General features: G+C 36.3%; 3 protein-coding genes across 3 annotated transcripts; all 3 read right to left on the bottom strand.

The window, feature by feature from the left end:
* Positions 1–401: 401 nt before the first annotated feature.
* On the bottom strand, positions 402–965 carry LOC141483184 (uncharacterized). The gene has a single exon (XM_074177658.1). The coding sequence runs from the start codon at positions 963–965 to the stop codon at positions 402–404; it is 564 nt and encodes a 187-aa protein (XP_074033759.1).
* Positions 966–4,789: 3,824 nt separating this feature from the next.
* Positions 4,790–6,760, bottom strand: LOC141483222 (uncharacterized). The gene is made up of 3 exons (XM_074177685.1): positions 5,927–6,760; positions 5,646–5,867; positions 4,790–5,588 (listed from the first exon to the last, which is right to left on the bottom strand). Exons 1-3 carry the CDS (start codon positions 6,095–6,097, stop codon positions 4,941–4,943), a joined length of 1,041 nt encoding a protein of 346 aa, XP_074033786.1. The 5' UTR covers positions 6,098–6,760; the 3' UTR covers positions 4,790–4,940.
* Positions 6,761–8,097: 1,337 nt separating this feature from the next.
* On the bottom strand, positions 8,098–15,370 carry LOC111516768 (PFTAIRE-interacting factor 2). The gene is made up of 2 exons (XM_023172882.2): positions 14,679–15,370; positions 8,098–8,753 (listed from the first exon to the last, which is right to left on the bottom strand). Exons 1-2 carry the CDS (start codon positions 15,243–15,245, stop codon positions 8,166–8,168), a joined length of 1,155 nt encoding a protein of 384 aa, XP_023028650.2. The 5' UTR covers positions 15,246–15,370; the 3' UTR covers positions 8,098–8,165.
* Between the last annotated feature and the right edge of the window lie 2,132 nt (positions 15,371–17,502).

Consider the following 17,502-nt stretch of genomic DNA (forward strand, 5'->3'; position numbering starts at 1 on the left):
ACTTCGTAAACAGCAAATATTTTTCCTGTGTAAATTTACCGCTCTCTCTTTATATTCTTTGAATTTAATGAAAATTCCATCTTTGCTCTTCATAAAACCAATCTCACAATATCTTGAATAATCATCTATTAATGTGGCAATGTATCTGCTATCACCTAATGAAACTGGTTCAATCGGGCCTACTATATCTAAATGTATAAGTTTCAAAGGGGCTTCTTCTCTATTGAGATTTCGTTTTGGAAATGGATTTCGCCTCAGCTTTCCTTGATAGCAAATGGTACAATTTTCTTCGATTCCGTCACCTTCTTCAGAATTTTGTATATTTCCGTCTTCTTTGAGCATTTTCTTTGCCATTATTTATTTTCTTCAGAAATGCCTTCATTTGCAGAAATATTAGCAAATTACTTATGTTGCTTCGTATTAGTATTCTTCTCTTTCATGTAAAATAATCCGTTGATTTTGATCGATTTTGCAACTAGTTCTCCACTTGGAGCAATTATTTCCGAATGATTTTCCTCAAATATTATTTTCAGGCATTTTTCAGTTGCTACACTCGTCGACAATAAATTAGTTCTCAGTTCTGGAACATTTTTAAGTACTATAACGGATCCTCCATTTTCCTCGTCCAATTTCATTTCAATATCTCCAAAACCAGTTGATAGGATCGTCTTTCCACTAGCTATTTCTACAACTATGTTTCGTTTGGTGAAATTTATGAATTTCTCAAAATTTGAAGTCATATGATCGGTAGATCCACTGTCTAGTATCCAAGTATCCCAACTTGTTTTATTATTCACTAAGTAAGAAAAATGATGTTCATTTTTTTTTTCTTTTCTTCGTATAGCACTGAATGCAAATTTTGAAGTTGAAGCGTCTGACTTTTCCAACTCATTGGAAGATATATATGGTTTCGTTCCTTTTGCTGCAGACAAAGGACAATTTTTTCCAATGTGGCGGAAAGTCATCTTCGTTTCATTCAGGCTTGGAGTCCAGCTCCCTTACCCTTTTGGGTAATTTTTGATCTCGATAAGAACCAATGGGTTCATAACTGAGGGGATGGCGGTATGAAGTCCTCAGACATTAGTGCCGCCCTTCACGGGATACCCCTACCTGGCTGGGGTGGGATGGATGAGAAAGTTGTTCATCCGTTAACGGGGGACATGAGGGCCTCATTCGACAGAGTGTCGGGGCCTTCTATATCGGGAGGGGTCGTCTACAGCATAATCTGTGGCTTCCCCTTACTAACGGGTTTTCGTGAGTTTCCGTACCTTCAAAAACTCGCTGATTCCTGGACTGCCGAATGGAAGGCAGCTGCAAATCTCTGCGGATGGCTTCGTTCCGCACGAACCAAGGAGCATTCACAATCATCCTAATTAACTTATTTTGCAACCTTTCCAAAATGAAAATCACACAACTCTTATAGAATTCTGGGTAGATCGATATAGTGAAAACCGTTTTCTTGTCACCCATGCAGATTTACAGACTCAAAATATGAGTCTGTTGCAACAATTTTTCTCTCGAAATCTGTATGGGTGACAAGGAAACGGTTTTCACTATATCAATCTACCCAAAATTCTATAACAGTTGTGTAATTTTCATGAACGCACATCTTCTGGTTACAATTCTACAAGGTATTTTAAAAAGTGAGTCTGATTGTTGCAACAATTTTTCTCTCGAAATTTGTATGGGTGACAAGGAAACGGTTTTCACTATATCAATCTACCCAAAATTCTATAACAGTTGTGTAATTTTCATGAACGCACATCTTCTGGTTACAATTCTACAAGGTATTTTAAAAAGTGAGTCTGATTGTTGCAACAATTTTTCTCTCGAAATCTGTATGGGTGACAAGGAAACGGTTTTCACTATATCAATCTACCCAAAATTCTATAACAGTTGTGTAATTTTCATGAACGCACATCTTCTGGTTACAATTCTACAAGGTATTTTAAAAAGTGAGTCTGATTGTTGCAACAATTTTTCTCTCGAAATCTGTATGGGTGACAAGGAAACGGTTTTCACTATATCAATCTACCCAAAATTCTATAACAGTTGTGTAATTTTCTTGAACGCACATCTTCTGGTTACAATTCTACAAGGTATTTTAAAAAGTGAGTCTGATTGTTGCAACAATTTTTCTCTCGAAATCTGTATGGGTGACAAGGAAACGGTTTTCATTATATCAATCTACCCAAAATTCTATAACAGTTGTGTGATTTTCATGAACGCACATCTTCTGGTTACAATTCTACAAGGTATTTTAAAAAGTGAGTCTGATTGTTGCAACAATTTTTCTCTCGAAATCTGTATGGGTGACAAGAAAACGGTTTTCACTATATCAATCTACCCAAAATTCTATAACAGTTGTGTAATTTTCATGAACGCACATCTTCTGGTTACAATTCTACAAGGTGTTTTAAAAAGTGAGTCTGATTGTTGCAACAATTTTTCTCTCGAAATCTGTATGGGTGACAAGGAAACGGTTTTCACTATATCAATCTACCCAAAATTCTATAACAGTTGTGTAATTTTCATGAACGCACATCTTCTGGTTACAATTCTACAAGGTGTTTTAAAAAGTGAGTCTGATTGTTGCAACAATTTTTCTCTCGAAATCTGTATGGGTGACAAGGAAACAGTTTTCACTATATCAATCTACCCAAAATTCTATAACAGTTGTGTAATTTTCATGAACACACATCTTCTGGTTACAATTCTACAAGGTGTTTTAAAAAGTGAGTCTGATTGTTGCAACAATTTTTCTCTCGAAATCTGTATGGGTGACAAGGAAACGGTTTTCAATATATCAATCTACCCAAAATTCTATAACAGTTGTGTGATTTTCATGAACGCACATCTTCTGGTTACAATTCTACAAGGTGTTTTAAAAAGTGAGTCTGATTGTTGCAACAATTTTTCTCTCGAAATCTGTATGGGTGACAAGAAAATGGTTTTCACTATATTGATATACCCGAGATTCTATAGGAGTTGTGTGATTTTCATGAATTCAAGGAATCTCAAAAAATTATTCTGATTGTTTCAACAATTTCTTTTTTGAAATTTGTTTAGATGACAAGAAAACTGTCATCACCAAGTAAATCTACTCAAGAAACTATGGAAGTTGTGTGATTTTGATGGACGTACATCATCGGATATCATTTTTACATGGGGTATTGGAAAGTAAGTCTAATATTTCCAATTTTATTTTTCCCTAAATTTGTATTGTTGATGAGAAAACAATTATCAACGCGTCAATCTACTCAAGATTCTATAAAAAAGTTTTACACCAAATAGTCCTAATAATTTCACGTTCAACCTATAGTGAATGGTTATTTCCAGCCACAGATATTAGTACGGGTGCTAATAATTTCGTATCCCAACCACAGATTTTTATTTTCCTCTACGTCAGTATGTGCGGCCAGAAATCTGTGGATAACTTCACGCCAATGTTCTAGGTATGGTTTTGAAAATGGCTTCAGCAGGTATGATTCCCGTTACTGTAGAAGGGGTATTTCTATAGTTAAACAAATAATTTTGTAATCGGCTGGCAATAACATTTTCTGATATATTTTTTCCTCTCTCAGAAAATAATGACTTTTCCAAACCCCTTTTAAACGTTTGCACAGCACGTTCAGCTGCACCATTACTCTGTGGATTTAACAGGCTTAATTCCATTTGCTTGTAAAAATGATACACAATCAATAGCATTATAAGGCGGTCCATTATCGGAAACGAGCTCAACAGGTAAACCAAATACAGAAAATATGTTTTTTAATTCACATATCGTTTCTAATGCATCTGTACCATTTTTCATTAATCTTACTTCTAACCATTTTGATTTTTGGTCCAATAACAATAAAAATGTGTACCCTTCTTTCTTTAAAAAGTCTATGTGAACTCTAAAAAAGTTATGTAATGCTTCTGGCCAGGGTGATAGATCACCAGAAGTTGTATAATTTTGATGTTCTTGACATATTTTACAATTAGAAATAAACAATTCTATGTCAGTATTCATATTAGGCCACCAACAGTACGAGCGCATCAGCATTTTACTACGAACGATTCCATTATGTTGTTCATGAAATAATTTTAAAACTTCCTTCTGCAAGGACTTGGGTATAATTGTTTTGTTTCTCAGTAAAATACAGCTTTGCTCTACTGATAATTCATTTCGTCTCTTGTAAAACGGCTTTAAATTTTCATCAAATATATGTTCAGGCCATCCAGAGATTATAAAATCTTTTACTCTGGTAAGTATATGATATTTATTTATTTCCTTAGCTATATCACTAGAATTCAACGGTATCTGATTAACTAGATTAAATGAGTATAAAAAGCCAATAACTTCTGTTTTATCATTGCATGGTAAACGCGACAAACCGTCAGCATTAGAGATTGTTGACCCTTTTCTATATTGAATATCGTATTGATATCCTGATAATCTGACTGCCCATCTGGTAATTCGAGCCGCAGCTGATAAAGGTATACCTTTATTTTTTCCAAAAATGAATTGTAATGGTTGATGATCAGTCAAAAGAATAAATTTCCTGCCAAATAAATATTTATGGAATTTTTTTACCGCAAACATTATGGCTAAGGCTTCACGTTCCAAATTACTGTATTTTTTTTCTGTTTCTGATAGAGTGCTTGAAGCAAACATAACTGGTTTTTCAACCCCATCTATTTTGTGACTTAGAACGCTACCTACACCATAACTACTAGCATCAGAAGTGACGTATATCGGAAGTTTTGGATTATAATGTGTCAAAACAGTATCAGAGGTTAATAATTTTATTTCTGACCGGGATATTATAAGCTTATATCGTCATAGTTACGCTATCAATAAAGAGGGTCATAACTCCCTTGGGACATTATAGATTTTATAATTCCCTCTACCTTTCACAAGTAAAAATAAATAGAAATGAAAACTGAACCATATTTTATTTATTCACGTCATTACAAATAATAAATGTACAATTTTGAAATGTTCCCTGAAAATTACTTCCGCCACTGGAAACAATTTCTTCTTTTGTATGGCTGGAGCTTCTGTTCACTACAGTCGAGGTACTTGCCTCTTCTAATGACAAAGTAGACAACATACGCGCCGTTTTATTTCTCAATTCGATGCTATCCTCCAAATACCCCTCCGCCACCGTGGAACTTTTCCAACCTCCGTGTCTTTTTAAGTTAGTCATAGCTGCTCCTGCATTGGCTAGAGCAGTAGCAGAAGTGCGACGAAGGCAATGTCCCGTATATGAAGATGAGTTTGGCAATCCTAAATACATTGCGATTTTGCTGGGGATTTTCCCAAACATGTTTTTTCCAATTGGCTGAGATGTACATTTATTTTGTCGGAAGCTCAAAAAAAATCGTTCAATACCTTTAGGACGCAAAGACATATAAAGTCTTAATAAAGGCAAAGCGGAGAACTCTTTTTCATCCACAACTGTAAATTTCTTCGATACACCAGTTTTACTTTCCGGTACGTTCACTACCATAACGGAATCCCGGTCCTCTATATCCGATATCTTCATATTCAAAAGTTCCTGACTTCTGCATCCTCCAAAATAACCCATAATCAAAACAACCTATAACAAAAAAAAGGAAATAAATACACACAAAAAGGAAAATAAGAAAAAAATTACCTTATGCAATAAATGAATATCATTAGGAGCGTCCTTTAGGAATCTGATAACATCTTTAGGAGATAAAACAGCAGACTTTTTCGGCTTATAACTCTTACTCTTCCGTTTCAAAAAAGCCTGTAGTTCATTGAACTTGGTGATATCTCGTTTCTCATGTATAATCACCATCGATTTTAGCATTGACCATTTAGTCCATAAAGAATTCGGACTATACGTTTCTGACTGAAACGAATAAACACAATTACTACCAAATCTACCGAAAAACATAGAAAATTCCTTACCAGTTCTTGAAAATATGCCAGAAATACAGTTTCAGTGACATCTTTTGGCATAACATTTTTCCGTGTCAGCCAGTCCAGATATATCTTGTATTCTTTTTGGTATACGGCTTCACTTTTCGATGGAATTAATGATTCTCTTGCTTGTTCAGCTTTTTTCAAAATATCCTCCATTATATTTGGGGTAGAAAACACGTTTTCACCGCAAACACAGCTTGATAACAAAGTTCTGTTTATAAACAAGTAACATAGCAACAACCTAGCAACAAGAAAACTCTACTATAATCAACGGTACCTGATTCAAATATACCGGGAAGATAATGAATTGGTACATTTTTCCGTTTCAAAAATGAACAAAATTTTATTGAAATCGGTCAGAAATAAAATTATCTATGTACCACGGGAATTATTGAGCCTTAATAACCTCAGGCAATTGCTGTCCCTCGGGCCAGAGGCCCTCGGGACGCAAACTTTGCCATCGGTAATTAAGGCCCTCCTAATTCCCTTGATACATAAATAACTATTTTGCTTAGCTCAAAAGCCTCTTGACAAGTTTTTGTCCAACTCTTGGAAAAATGAATATCTTTTTTGCATAGATCATAGAGTGGTTTTAATTTTGACGAGAGCATTGAAATGAATTTTCCATAGTAGTTCAACAATCCAAGATATGCTTTCAGTTCAGTTAGTGACCTTGGTGTTGGTGTTAACTTTATTGCATTTATTTTATCTTCTGTTGGGTGAATCCCCTCGACATCAATAATGTGACCTAGGAATTCCACATGTTCTACAAAGAATTTGCATTTTTTTTTCATTTATCTTAACATTGAATTCCAATAATTTTTTAGAACATTCCTAACGTTTTCATAACATTCTTGCGAGGTTGTGCCAAAAACTAGTATATCATCAAGGTAGCACTTAGTGTTTTTCAATCCAGCCAATATGCTGTCCATCACTGACTGAAAAATACCCGGTGCTGAACTGACACCGTATGTCAATCTTGTATAAGCGAATAATCCTAAATGTGTGTTGATGACTAAAAGTTCTTGGGCTCTAGGGCTACCTTTCAATTGTTGATAAGCTCCTTTCAAGTCTATTACAGTGAAATACCTTTGACGAAGTACAATGGCTACTATCCAAGCATGGGTTAAGTGTTTTTTCAAAATCGACACATCTATTACCAACAAGTGTGGCTTGGTTATCAGCTAGACCCAAAAGACTGGAGTTGGAAGTTGGTCGACAATGCATTAGATCCTATTCAGACTTTACTTCCACCTGCGCCGGAAAAACTGCTGAACATAATTTTTTGCAACTGTAAAAAGGGATGCATCACTAAATGTGGTTGTAAAAAAGTTGTACTGTTGTGTTCTCTGACATGTAGACATTGTCAAGGCCAGCCATGTTCTAATGCCGAATCCCCAATAGTGGAGGACTCATTTGATACCAACGAGGAAACATGCGATAAATCACTCTTGACGCAGTTTACCTACACTCAGGATGAACATCAAGAAGAAGAAGAAGATCAAGAAGAAGACCAAGAAGAAGAACGACACGAAGAAGTATTTGAAGGTTATGACTCAGATGAATAAATTTTTAAATTTTTTTAATTTCAATCGCTTTTATAATTTCCAACCCTTCCTAATATATTTTATTATGCAAGTTTTCAATTTGACAGAATCACAACAGACATGTGGAATAGGCCTACTGGGGAAACTACGTTTTAAAAAACGCGCTAAGTACACTACCTCATAGGTGGCGTGGAAACATGTGCATATAATGACGATTACAACTTTTACAACTTTTTGACTCTTCGCATCTCAGAAACGGTGGCTCTAAGAAAAAAAAGTGTTGATACATGTTTTGTAGAGAATTTTATGATCTACAATTTTTATCTGAAGTTATTTTATGATAAAACTCACCGTTTTCCTGAAAATCGCAAAAAAACAATTTGTTTCGAGATTTTTGACCTTTGACCTCGAATAATTTTTTTCCAGGCATCGCAATCATTCGGAATTTTAAAATCCTGTTTTAAACTGTTTTGAAGAATTACACGCGTTTGCAGCTTGTCGTAAATTCATGTACCTTCCATTGTCTAGATTGACCGGATTATTTGATTTTTGAACGTTATACTATCGTTTTTTTTGTATTAACGTGAAAGTAAAAAATATACTACTTCAATATTTCAAACAAGTATTTATTACCCAACGACATAAACAACACTTTTTCATAATTGAAGCCATGCTACTTAACAAGGACAACACGCTGGAGGGCAACACGGCAAAGGACAACATGGAGGACAACACTGAATACCACTTGTCGGGGGAGCACAAGCCAACGGAGGAGGACACGGTATAGGACAGGGTGCGGCGGGGGCTACAGGAATGACCTGTCCGATAGGCACCAGTGGGGGAGGGCTGGGGACAATTGGCGGCGGACAAGGTGCCCGAGCGATCAGTGGGACAGAAGGCGGGGGACAACATGGAGGACAACAAGGCATACAACATGGTGGACAGCACGGAGGACAAGATGGCGCACAGCACGGGGGACAAGATGGCGGACAGCATGGGGCACAAGATGGCGGACAGCACGGGGGACATGACGGCGGACAGCATGGAGGGCCACACGGGGAACAAGATGGAGGACTAGCCGAGCCTCCACAAGGTGAACATTGAGGGAATTTGACATAGGCGGGGTAGCATTGATACTGCTCCAGTCCACTCGACTTCCCATTTCTGCCATTTTCGTCTCTAACAGCTTGACTTGGTCCGCAAGTGGGATCTGGTTGGGTGAGACATTCTGGAGATCCATGACATTCGGATCGTTGACAGTCATCCTGAAAGAAATGAATGCATTCAGTTGCAGGAAATATTTCGGCAATGGTGGCATTGATGAATGGAGAAGTTACCAAAATATTGATATTATTGAAAATTGATAAGAAGATCAATTTCTCAACAGCTTCTACAACACTTATGCATTGTGTAAAAGCCAAATGGAATAAATTCATTATTTCGGTTACTATATATCCCGAAACACGTCAAATGTAATTTATAATTTGACAGGTACAACCCCCAATTTTTTTATAGAAGTATAGGCTTGTGATATATCGTTTGAAAGGTCTCTTCATTCTCTATTCAAAAATGTTATCGCTTTCAAGTTTATTGCAACAATTAGGATAAAATGAATTAAAATCATGTGGTTACCGAAATTCGATAAAAGATACTCGAAAACTAAAATATAATGCAAACCGTAATGAAATGTAGAATACTAAAATGAACTATGGATGTTAAGGAAGTAGATGTTCAAAATGTTCGCCGCGAACGTCTTGGCAACATCCTGATCTCAAATAAAACTCTAGGCCGACCTAATCGCAAGCGTAATTCATTCTTTTGAGTCACTAAATCTGTATCTGTAGAGTAGGGAAGGTGAGTGTAAGCCCACGCACTTAGGCCACATGTGACCCATTGTACATCCTCCCGAGGAGGATCCATCCTGTCCTTACCAGGAAGGTGGACAGGTCACTGCGAGACATCTCCTTTATATCTGCAGGTGTAGGCCAAGACTCGCCGAACACTCATTCTTATTGACGATAACTCCGGGCACTCGCATAGTGGGGCAAACCGCGGACACGTGTTTCTGGCTATTGGCCTCATCAGCGCGGTGAAGCCAAGTGTAAAGATGGGCAACACTTGTTTGCCGAAAGCAGAAAACAACACATATGCACGGAGTCAACAACAGGAGCCAACCGCACATTTGTGGTTCCAGTTAGAAGACCTAGAATTCCCAGGCTACATCTAACATGACCACGTAGGCAGCTATAGCTACCTGCGTGACATCCGGGTCCAGGATATAAATACAAAGAGAGATTTTATCGAGTGGGTATGATATAAAAATAGAAAATGAAATAATTAGTGGACACAAGACTCCAAAAGTGGGGCAACTGGAACCACAAATGTGCGGTTGGCTCCTGTTGTTGACTCCGTGCATATGTGTTGTTTCCTGCTTTCGGAAAACAAGTGTTGCCCATCTTTACACTTGGCTTCACCGCGCTGATGAGGCCAATAGCCAGAAACACGTGTCCGCGGTTTGCCCCACTTTTGGAGTGTTGTGTCCACTAATTGTTTCATTTTTGATTTTTATATTATATATATATATATATATATATATATATATATATTTATAGCTGTTTCAGCCTATTGGGCTTCGTCAGTACCGGGCAGGCGGTCCTCGATTGAACACAAAATGTGAAAAAAAGTACTTTTCTGGTTTTTCATACTCATACTGTATGCCGATTTTGAGAAAAGAGTGAGATTTTGCAATTGGGCCATGAGAAAAATTCGTCGAAATGAATATTTTTTCAATAACATTTTATGGTGGGATAAATCGACATTCCATAAAAATGGATTTGTAAATCGACATAATTACCATTATTATTCAACAGAAAATATCCACTTATTGAGACAGATGGACTATCAAATAAATATCTGTGGAGGCATTATTGGAGAAGATGTGATTGGTCCATACTTTTATTAGGGACATATGAATGGAACAATGTATGTGCACCTGCTCACTATTCGGCAGAAGTGAGAGATCATCTTAATGAAGTATTTTCCATTATAGGACGGAATGGGCCTGTACGGTGGCCCGCTAGATCACCAGACTTAACAAAACTGGATTTTTTCTAATGGGGATACATAAAAAATATGGTTTACGTCGAGCCACCGAGCCACCAGCTTTTTTCGAAAATATGCGACTTGGAATAAAGAATGTTTTGGCAGCATTTCACGAACTGTCTTGCGCAGGATAGAACAGTTTTTCAAACATAGACTTCAGCTCTGCATTCAAGAAAATGGAAGACATGTCGAACATATTTTATAAAAGTTTCATTATCAACCTTCATTAAACTTTTCTTTTTGTAGTTTTGTAGTACGTCAGTTGACAAATTTGAATACCTAGAACTTTAAGCCCTGAATTCATGAATATACATCATAACATGAAAAAAAGTATTAGTAATATTCATAATGTTTTTTCATTCAATCTTGTTTGGTTTGATATTGCACGATTTATGGGAAAACTTCTGCATCCAATGAAAAAAATAATTTTCCATTTACAAAAATGTGAAAGGTACATACATTTATTTCGAAAAAAAATGTTTGTTTGGACAAGCTATAATGTACAAGATTGAAACAAGATATCTCTTGTATATTCTTATCAGTCGTCAAATGGACATCGAGTTCATGGCGAAGAAATAGGAAGAACCACCATTTTTCGAAATAAATGCTTTTTTAAGAAAACTATTGAACCTAGCCACACTACTCAATGAAATTTGTAGAGGTTTCGTTGGCGCTCCTTATGGATCAATAATACACAGGGTGTTCCATTTAAAATAAGGAAGATTCTGCAAATTTTTATTTACAATATGTGGCAGGCGATTTTTCATACCCTGTATATCACAGGTAGATTTCAGATATATCGTTTGAGAGAGTTACCAATGTAGAATATTTGATAAAAAAAATCCAGTTGGACTTGGCACAACTTCATAATTTCAAATATGCTGAGTGACGAATATTGGGGAAAAAAGTCTGTCATGCTAGATATATCGAAAACCGTCAATATTTTCGAAGTGAAGATATGCATAAAGTGTCTTTTATTTTCTATGTAGAAACCGAAAAAGTGATAAAAATATAGGTTGCCATTTGAAAAGACACAGTTGGGATTCGCCCAGAAACAATTGAACACCCTGTGTGACCGCCAATATTTTTATTTTGTCGAGCTCGAGTAATGAGGTATTATTATAGAAATTTGGATTCATAATCCAGTCATTTAAGCTGAAATTAGGTAAGAATCTCGGAATTCGAGATACCCAGCTGTAAGTCTGTAAATACTTGTATATTAACACCCTGAAAGTTGTCTCAAAACCTACATATGGTAGGGTGTAAGCAACTATTAAATTTCAAGGTCAAAGGTCACAAAAATCGGTTTTTTGCGCTTTTTTTGGAAATATCTCATTTCCTATGGGTTTTTTGCTATTTGTATTTATTATCAATATTGTAGAATACAAAATTCTCTACAAATTTTGTTTGAAAAAATTTTTTATACGGTGAACCGTTTTCGAGATAGAGGGCGGAGAGCACGCGGTCACAGCATCACTTCAGGTCAACCGGTGCCTCCGGTCGAAAACGCGCCATATATAGTTGATGAACTATCGATAAATCAATGATTATAAATATTTGTCAATTTTTATTAACTATTATATTATATTTTATCATTTTGTTCATGCATTAAATCTATATCTATTCAATAATACTGATAACCGTTTACTAAACCGTTCATTATTGATGGCGGATTTCTTCTTCATCATGTTGTATGGAACAGAGAAGATACTTTTTCTATTATTTTTGATAAATACATGAATTATTTACAAAGGCATTACAGTTCCAAAATAATTGTTGTATTGACGGATATTCAGACTACAGTAAGAACGTAAAAGCTATGGAGCAGCAGAGAAGACCTGCTGCACTTTCAAAAACGTATGAAGTTTGTTTCGATGAAACAATAGTTGTACCAGTTACTCAAGAAAAATTCTTATTGAATCGAAATAACAAAGATAAGTTCATTAATATGTTAATTGAAAAATTATAAGCTGCAAATATTACTACTAAACAAGCCAGAGATGATGCAGATGTTCTTATTGTTGAAACTGCAATTGAAGAATCAAAGTCTAAAAAAACTGCAGTTATAATAGGACAAGATATTGATTTACTTGTCATTTTAATTGGGCGTACACTGTCTTACGAACAAGAAATTTTCTTTAAAAAAGTTGGGAAAGGTAATGTAAAAACGGAGATATACTCGACTAAAAGTTTTGATAATTATCCTCATTCTAAAAAACATATTTTATTTCTGCACGCATTAAGTGGCTGTGACACAACTTCTGCGCTTTTTAAAAAGGGAAAAAAATCATTTTTAAAAGTTTTTGAGAAACTGACAAATTTGGATGAACTAGCTGCAGCATTTGAGGAAGAAAATTGTTCGGCCCAGAGATTATTAGAGAGTGGAACTCAAACCTTATTGGCAGTCTATAATGCTCCGAAATCTGTGAAAAGTCTCGATCATCTTCGTTATATGCATTACGTCAAATCTACAAAACTTAATAAACCTGTGCAGCTTTCAAATATTCCACCAACAAGTGCAGCTGCTCATCAACATTTCAACCGTGTATATTATCAAGTTCAAACTTGGTTAGGACATGATTTGGAACCCCAGGTATGGGGTTGGGCAATGCGAAACGATTTTCTGGAGCCTATCATGACAATTTTACTACCTGCTCCAGAAGATTTGCTAAATACAATTTTCTGCAACTGCAAGAGTGGTTGTGGTTCGCGATGCGGATGCAGGAAAGCGGGCTTGCAATGCTCTTTAGCTTGTGGCCAATGTAATGGGCAAGCTTGTCTCAATGCTCTACCATATCAGAGCGACATTAACGAAGATGGAACCTTTGACTTCGAAATCATGGAAGAACTTGAGACAAATGTCGTTGAAGACGATAATGAAGACCAGTTTGAAATTTACCAGCAGCCAGAAGACGGCGATGAAGAGGAAGGAGATGATTAAAATTATAAATTGTAGTTTTTGTACCCTTTATTCCATTTCTTTACTTTCAATAAAAATAAATGTATTCAATGATATTTTTTAATAAAAAGATTAATTCATAATTTACTTGTTTTTTTTTTAATCATGTAAGAAGTTATAAATATTAATTAGGTTAAAATTCAAATATAATTCCTATATTTTCATTAACAATTCTGCAATTACATGGGCAGGTAAGTGTTGTTAAATAAATCAATACTGAATAAAAAGTGGATAAGTTAGGAAAAAAATGATAAAATATACTATAATAGTTAATAAAAATTGACAAATATTTATAATCATTGATTTATCGATAGTTCATCAACTATATATGGCGCGTTTTCGACCGGAGGCACCGGTTGACCTGAAGTGATGCTGTGACCGCGCGCTCTCCGCCCTCTATCTCGAAAACGGTTCACCGTATAAAAAATTTTCTCAAACAAAATTTGTAGAGAATTTTGTATTCTACAATATTGATAATAAATACAAATAGCAAAAAACCCATAGGAAATGAGATATTTCCAAAAAAAAAGCGCAAAAAACCGATTTTTGTGACCTTTGACCTTGAAATTTAATAGTTGCTTACACCCTACCATATGTAGGTTTCGAGACAACTTTTAGGGTATCAATATACAAGTATTCACAGACTTACAGCTGGGTATCTCGAATTCCGAGGTGAACTTACTATAATGACTGGACTATCATATCTGTTTCCTGAATAGAGATATGGAACACCGCGTCACTGTTGCAGGACCTTGTATATTATCTTTTCATGTTTACATATTTTATATATATAATATCTTATTTGAATTGAAGGGGTTATATTTTAAGGAGTGATTAATTTTTGGGAAAGAAAGTTTTTGGCTTTCTACTGCTCCATCTGATACAAAAAAAAGGGATGAGAGAATCTTCCAAAGAAACGAAGGAAGTAATATCTTCTTACGCACATATCTACTTAGCTGACACTCATCTATTATTTTGTATTTTACTAAAAACTATTTACCATTGGACTTTTCATATGAAATAAATAAATTCGCAATGTTAATTGCAGTAAATCTGAACACCCGAATCTTTCTCCCAATAAAACTTTCGAATAAATCACAATGTTAATAAGCCATAAAACAAATCCTACCTGCAAACCATTTCTTTTGACACAGTCGCATCCGACATAAAGAACGCTGCCTCTCAGTTCTCTAGACTTAGACCTAGGTCCACCGTTGTTCTTCCCCGTAGGCCTTCTGTAGCACACCATCATCTGGGGAGGGTTACACGGAACACAGGGTTGTTCTTCGGGATTTGGATTACATATTGGCACACATGGAGGAGGCACGGGAGTACAAATCGGCAAAATAGGCGGCACACAAATCGGTGGGGACGGCTGTGGACAGGAAATGGGAACACTCTGTGACTGAGGTGGGCAAGTTCCAGGGGTGCAAGCTGGAGGGCAGCAGGAAGGAGCAGGACAACAAGCAGATGGTGGACATGCAGGGGGACAGCAGTTGGATATGAATGGGGTGCAGATGGGTAAACAAGGCTTGGGTAGTGGATCGTAGATTTCGATCACGGGTCCCATTGGGCTCGTGACACATGGTTCACAGGGTGGAGGGCTGCAACCACCGTCAATTTGATTAACCAAGTCTTTGAGGCTGGCGAGTAATAATTTTCTCTTCTCGGATTTATCCTGACATGACACTCCCATTTTTTCCTGCGTATTCTTCAACACTTACGATTTTGATTGAGAAAATAAACTGAAATTTGAAACTCAGGCACAAAATTTTGACTTTACGAAAATTTTGACATTTCTTTCATTTCAATTATTTCACGATATTGTAGTAGTCATACCAACCTATAGTCATGAGCTGAATATATCATTACAACCTACCGCTGGTATGCTTTTTGTACCACATGCAGTTGATCATAGGATTTCACTTCCATGTGAATAATGAAATAAACAACTGTTACCGTGTTAAACAACTTCTACTGTACGATAGCACAAAAAATAACACCAAAATTAATAATAATAATCTTTATTAATCCCAAGAAACAAGAATGTTTATAACAGAGATGAAATTTAAAATACCGTAATAGCGAGTGGCTTTGGCCCATTTTGAACTTTATACTAATATTTGCCGGCTTTTAAAAAAACTGAATGTTATGTGATATGCACAAAATTTGAGTCTTGTCCTGTTCTTTCAGTATAACTATGCGAACTCACTTCGGGCCATCGCCAAGTATTTCCATCCCCCTTGATCATCATCAACACCCATCCGAAGCGGTTATCATTGGTTAAATCTCCATCGAATTGTCCTGGTGAGCAAGGACTTTCTTCTACAACCATTATATAATCTCCAATAGACAAAAATTCTTCGTTTGATTCAGATTCGTCCATGTAGCAAGTACTTGAGTCAGAAGCTGATGTGTCTGAGAAATAATAATCCTGTTTTTTGTATTTCCCTTGTAACTTGTTAGTAGATTTTTTCTGTAATCCACTACAACCAGCTGTATTCATACTCTCTATGGTTATAGCAGGTTGATTGGTATTCTGGTTGTGCACATCCTCATTGATTGGTGTACTGCTATTGCAAATCCCTTGTTTCAAATCTTTTAATGTGTCAACTTTGTTTTCTTGTTTCTTTTCCGGCTCTAAAATCTTTGTAGCCTTTTTTATTTCAGTTCCATTTCCGTTAGTAGTTTTACAATTTGCTTTCTTTTTATTTGAAGTCTTTGTTTTTTATCAGGATTGGCAGTTTTTTTAGCTGGCGCTTTCTTTCCCTTGTTGACCTTCGCTTCTTCAATTGCTGCTTGTTGTTGTTCAAGGTCTTGAACACTGACACTTTTTCCTGCAACAACTTGAATTTTCTTTCTGCGCTTAACAGATTGTTCTGCAGGTTGCAGTCCCCTCTTTTCGGCTAAAAAATTCAGTACAGTATCGCTCACTTTTGCAGACACCACTGCAGCATCATTGCGTGGTACATTTGCTTTGTAGTCGGGAATTCGTTTCAGGACTTGCTCTTTATCCAGTGGAAAAATTCCGCATTTTCTGAAGCCACTTTTTAAATTGTCACCCCCTTTTAAGTCGACTTTTTCTACTAGTTTTTTCAAAAGTGTTGGGAATAAACTTTTGGGAATCACGCTTGTTTTTATATGTGGTGTTTTATAGTCAAATAAAAGATGTCTCCAAGCGACCTTCATAAGTCGAAAGTAAGCCACGTCCAATGGCTGGGTTAAATGGGTGGAATTGGCAGGTAAGCAAATAAATTTGATGTTCTCGGCTTCACATTCTCGTACTACTTTCAGTGAAATATGTGACGATAAGTTATCGCCAATTAAAACTTTTTTCCAGGAGTTCTCCTCAGGATGGGTAAAACCAACGAGCTAAACCAATCTTCGAAGCATGATGTGTCGAACCACCCGCTTTTGGATCTGTTATATCTAGTGCCATGAGGACCATTCTCTACCCAGGTAGACCACAATTTGTCAGACTTGTAGACAACATAGGGAGGTAGCATATCTCCTGCAGAACATTATCGATGTTGCAGACTTACTGAAGTTTATCACTCTCTCTGGATATTTCATTCCTCGTTTAGTTAATATTTTTTTCTTACCTGGGTCATCGCTGAGATTTGTTTCATCGTAATTCCATATGCAATCGGCTGGTACATGTTCGATTTCATTTTTCAGATGATCAAAGTAAGCTGTTATCACTGTTTCATTAACTTCGGCTCTGGAACGCTTTATATTGCTAGCAAACCTTTGCGTTAATATTGGGTTTCTGTTGAGGAATGTTTTTACCCAATCTTTTCCTGGAAGATTATTTGCAAATTTTTCTTCAGTGCGTCCTTCTCGATCCAGATAATGTTTCACAACATTTCGGAGATCTGTCTTGTCCAATGGAAATCCGTATGCAGATAATGTGCAAATATGGGTCGTTAACGCTTCCTCTTCTACTTTTGTGA

Source organism: Leptinotarsa decemlineata, unplaced genomic scaffold (assembly GCF_025532065.1).
Source record: "Leptinotarsa decemlineata unplaced genomic scaffold, Ldec_3_MD MMD2_tig00003192_RagTag_RagTag, whole genome shotgun sequence".
Lineage (NCBI taxonomy): Eukaryota > Metazoa > Arthropoda > Insecta > Coleoptera > Chrysomelidae > Leptinotarsa > Leptinotarsa decemlineata.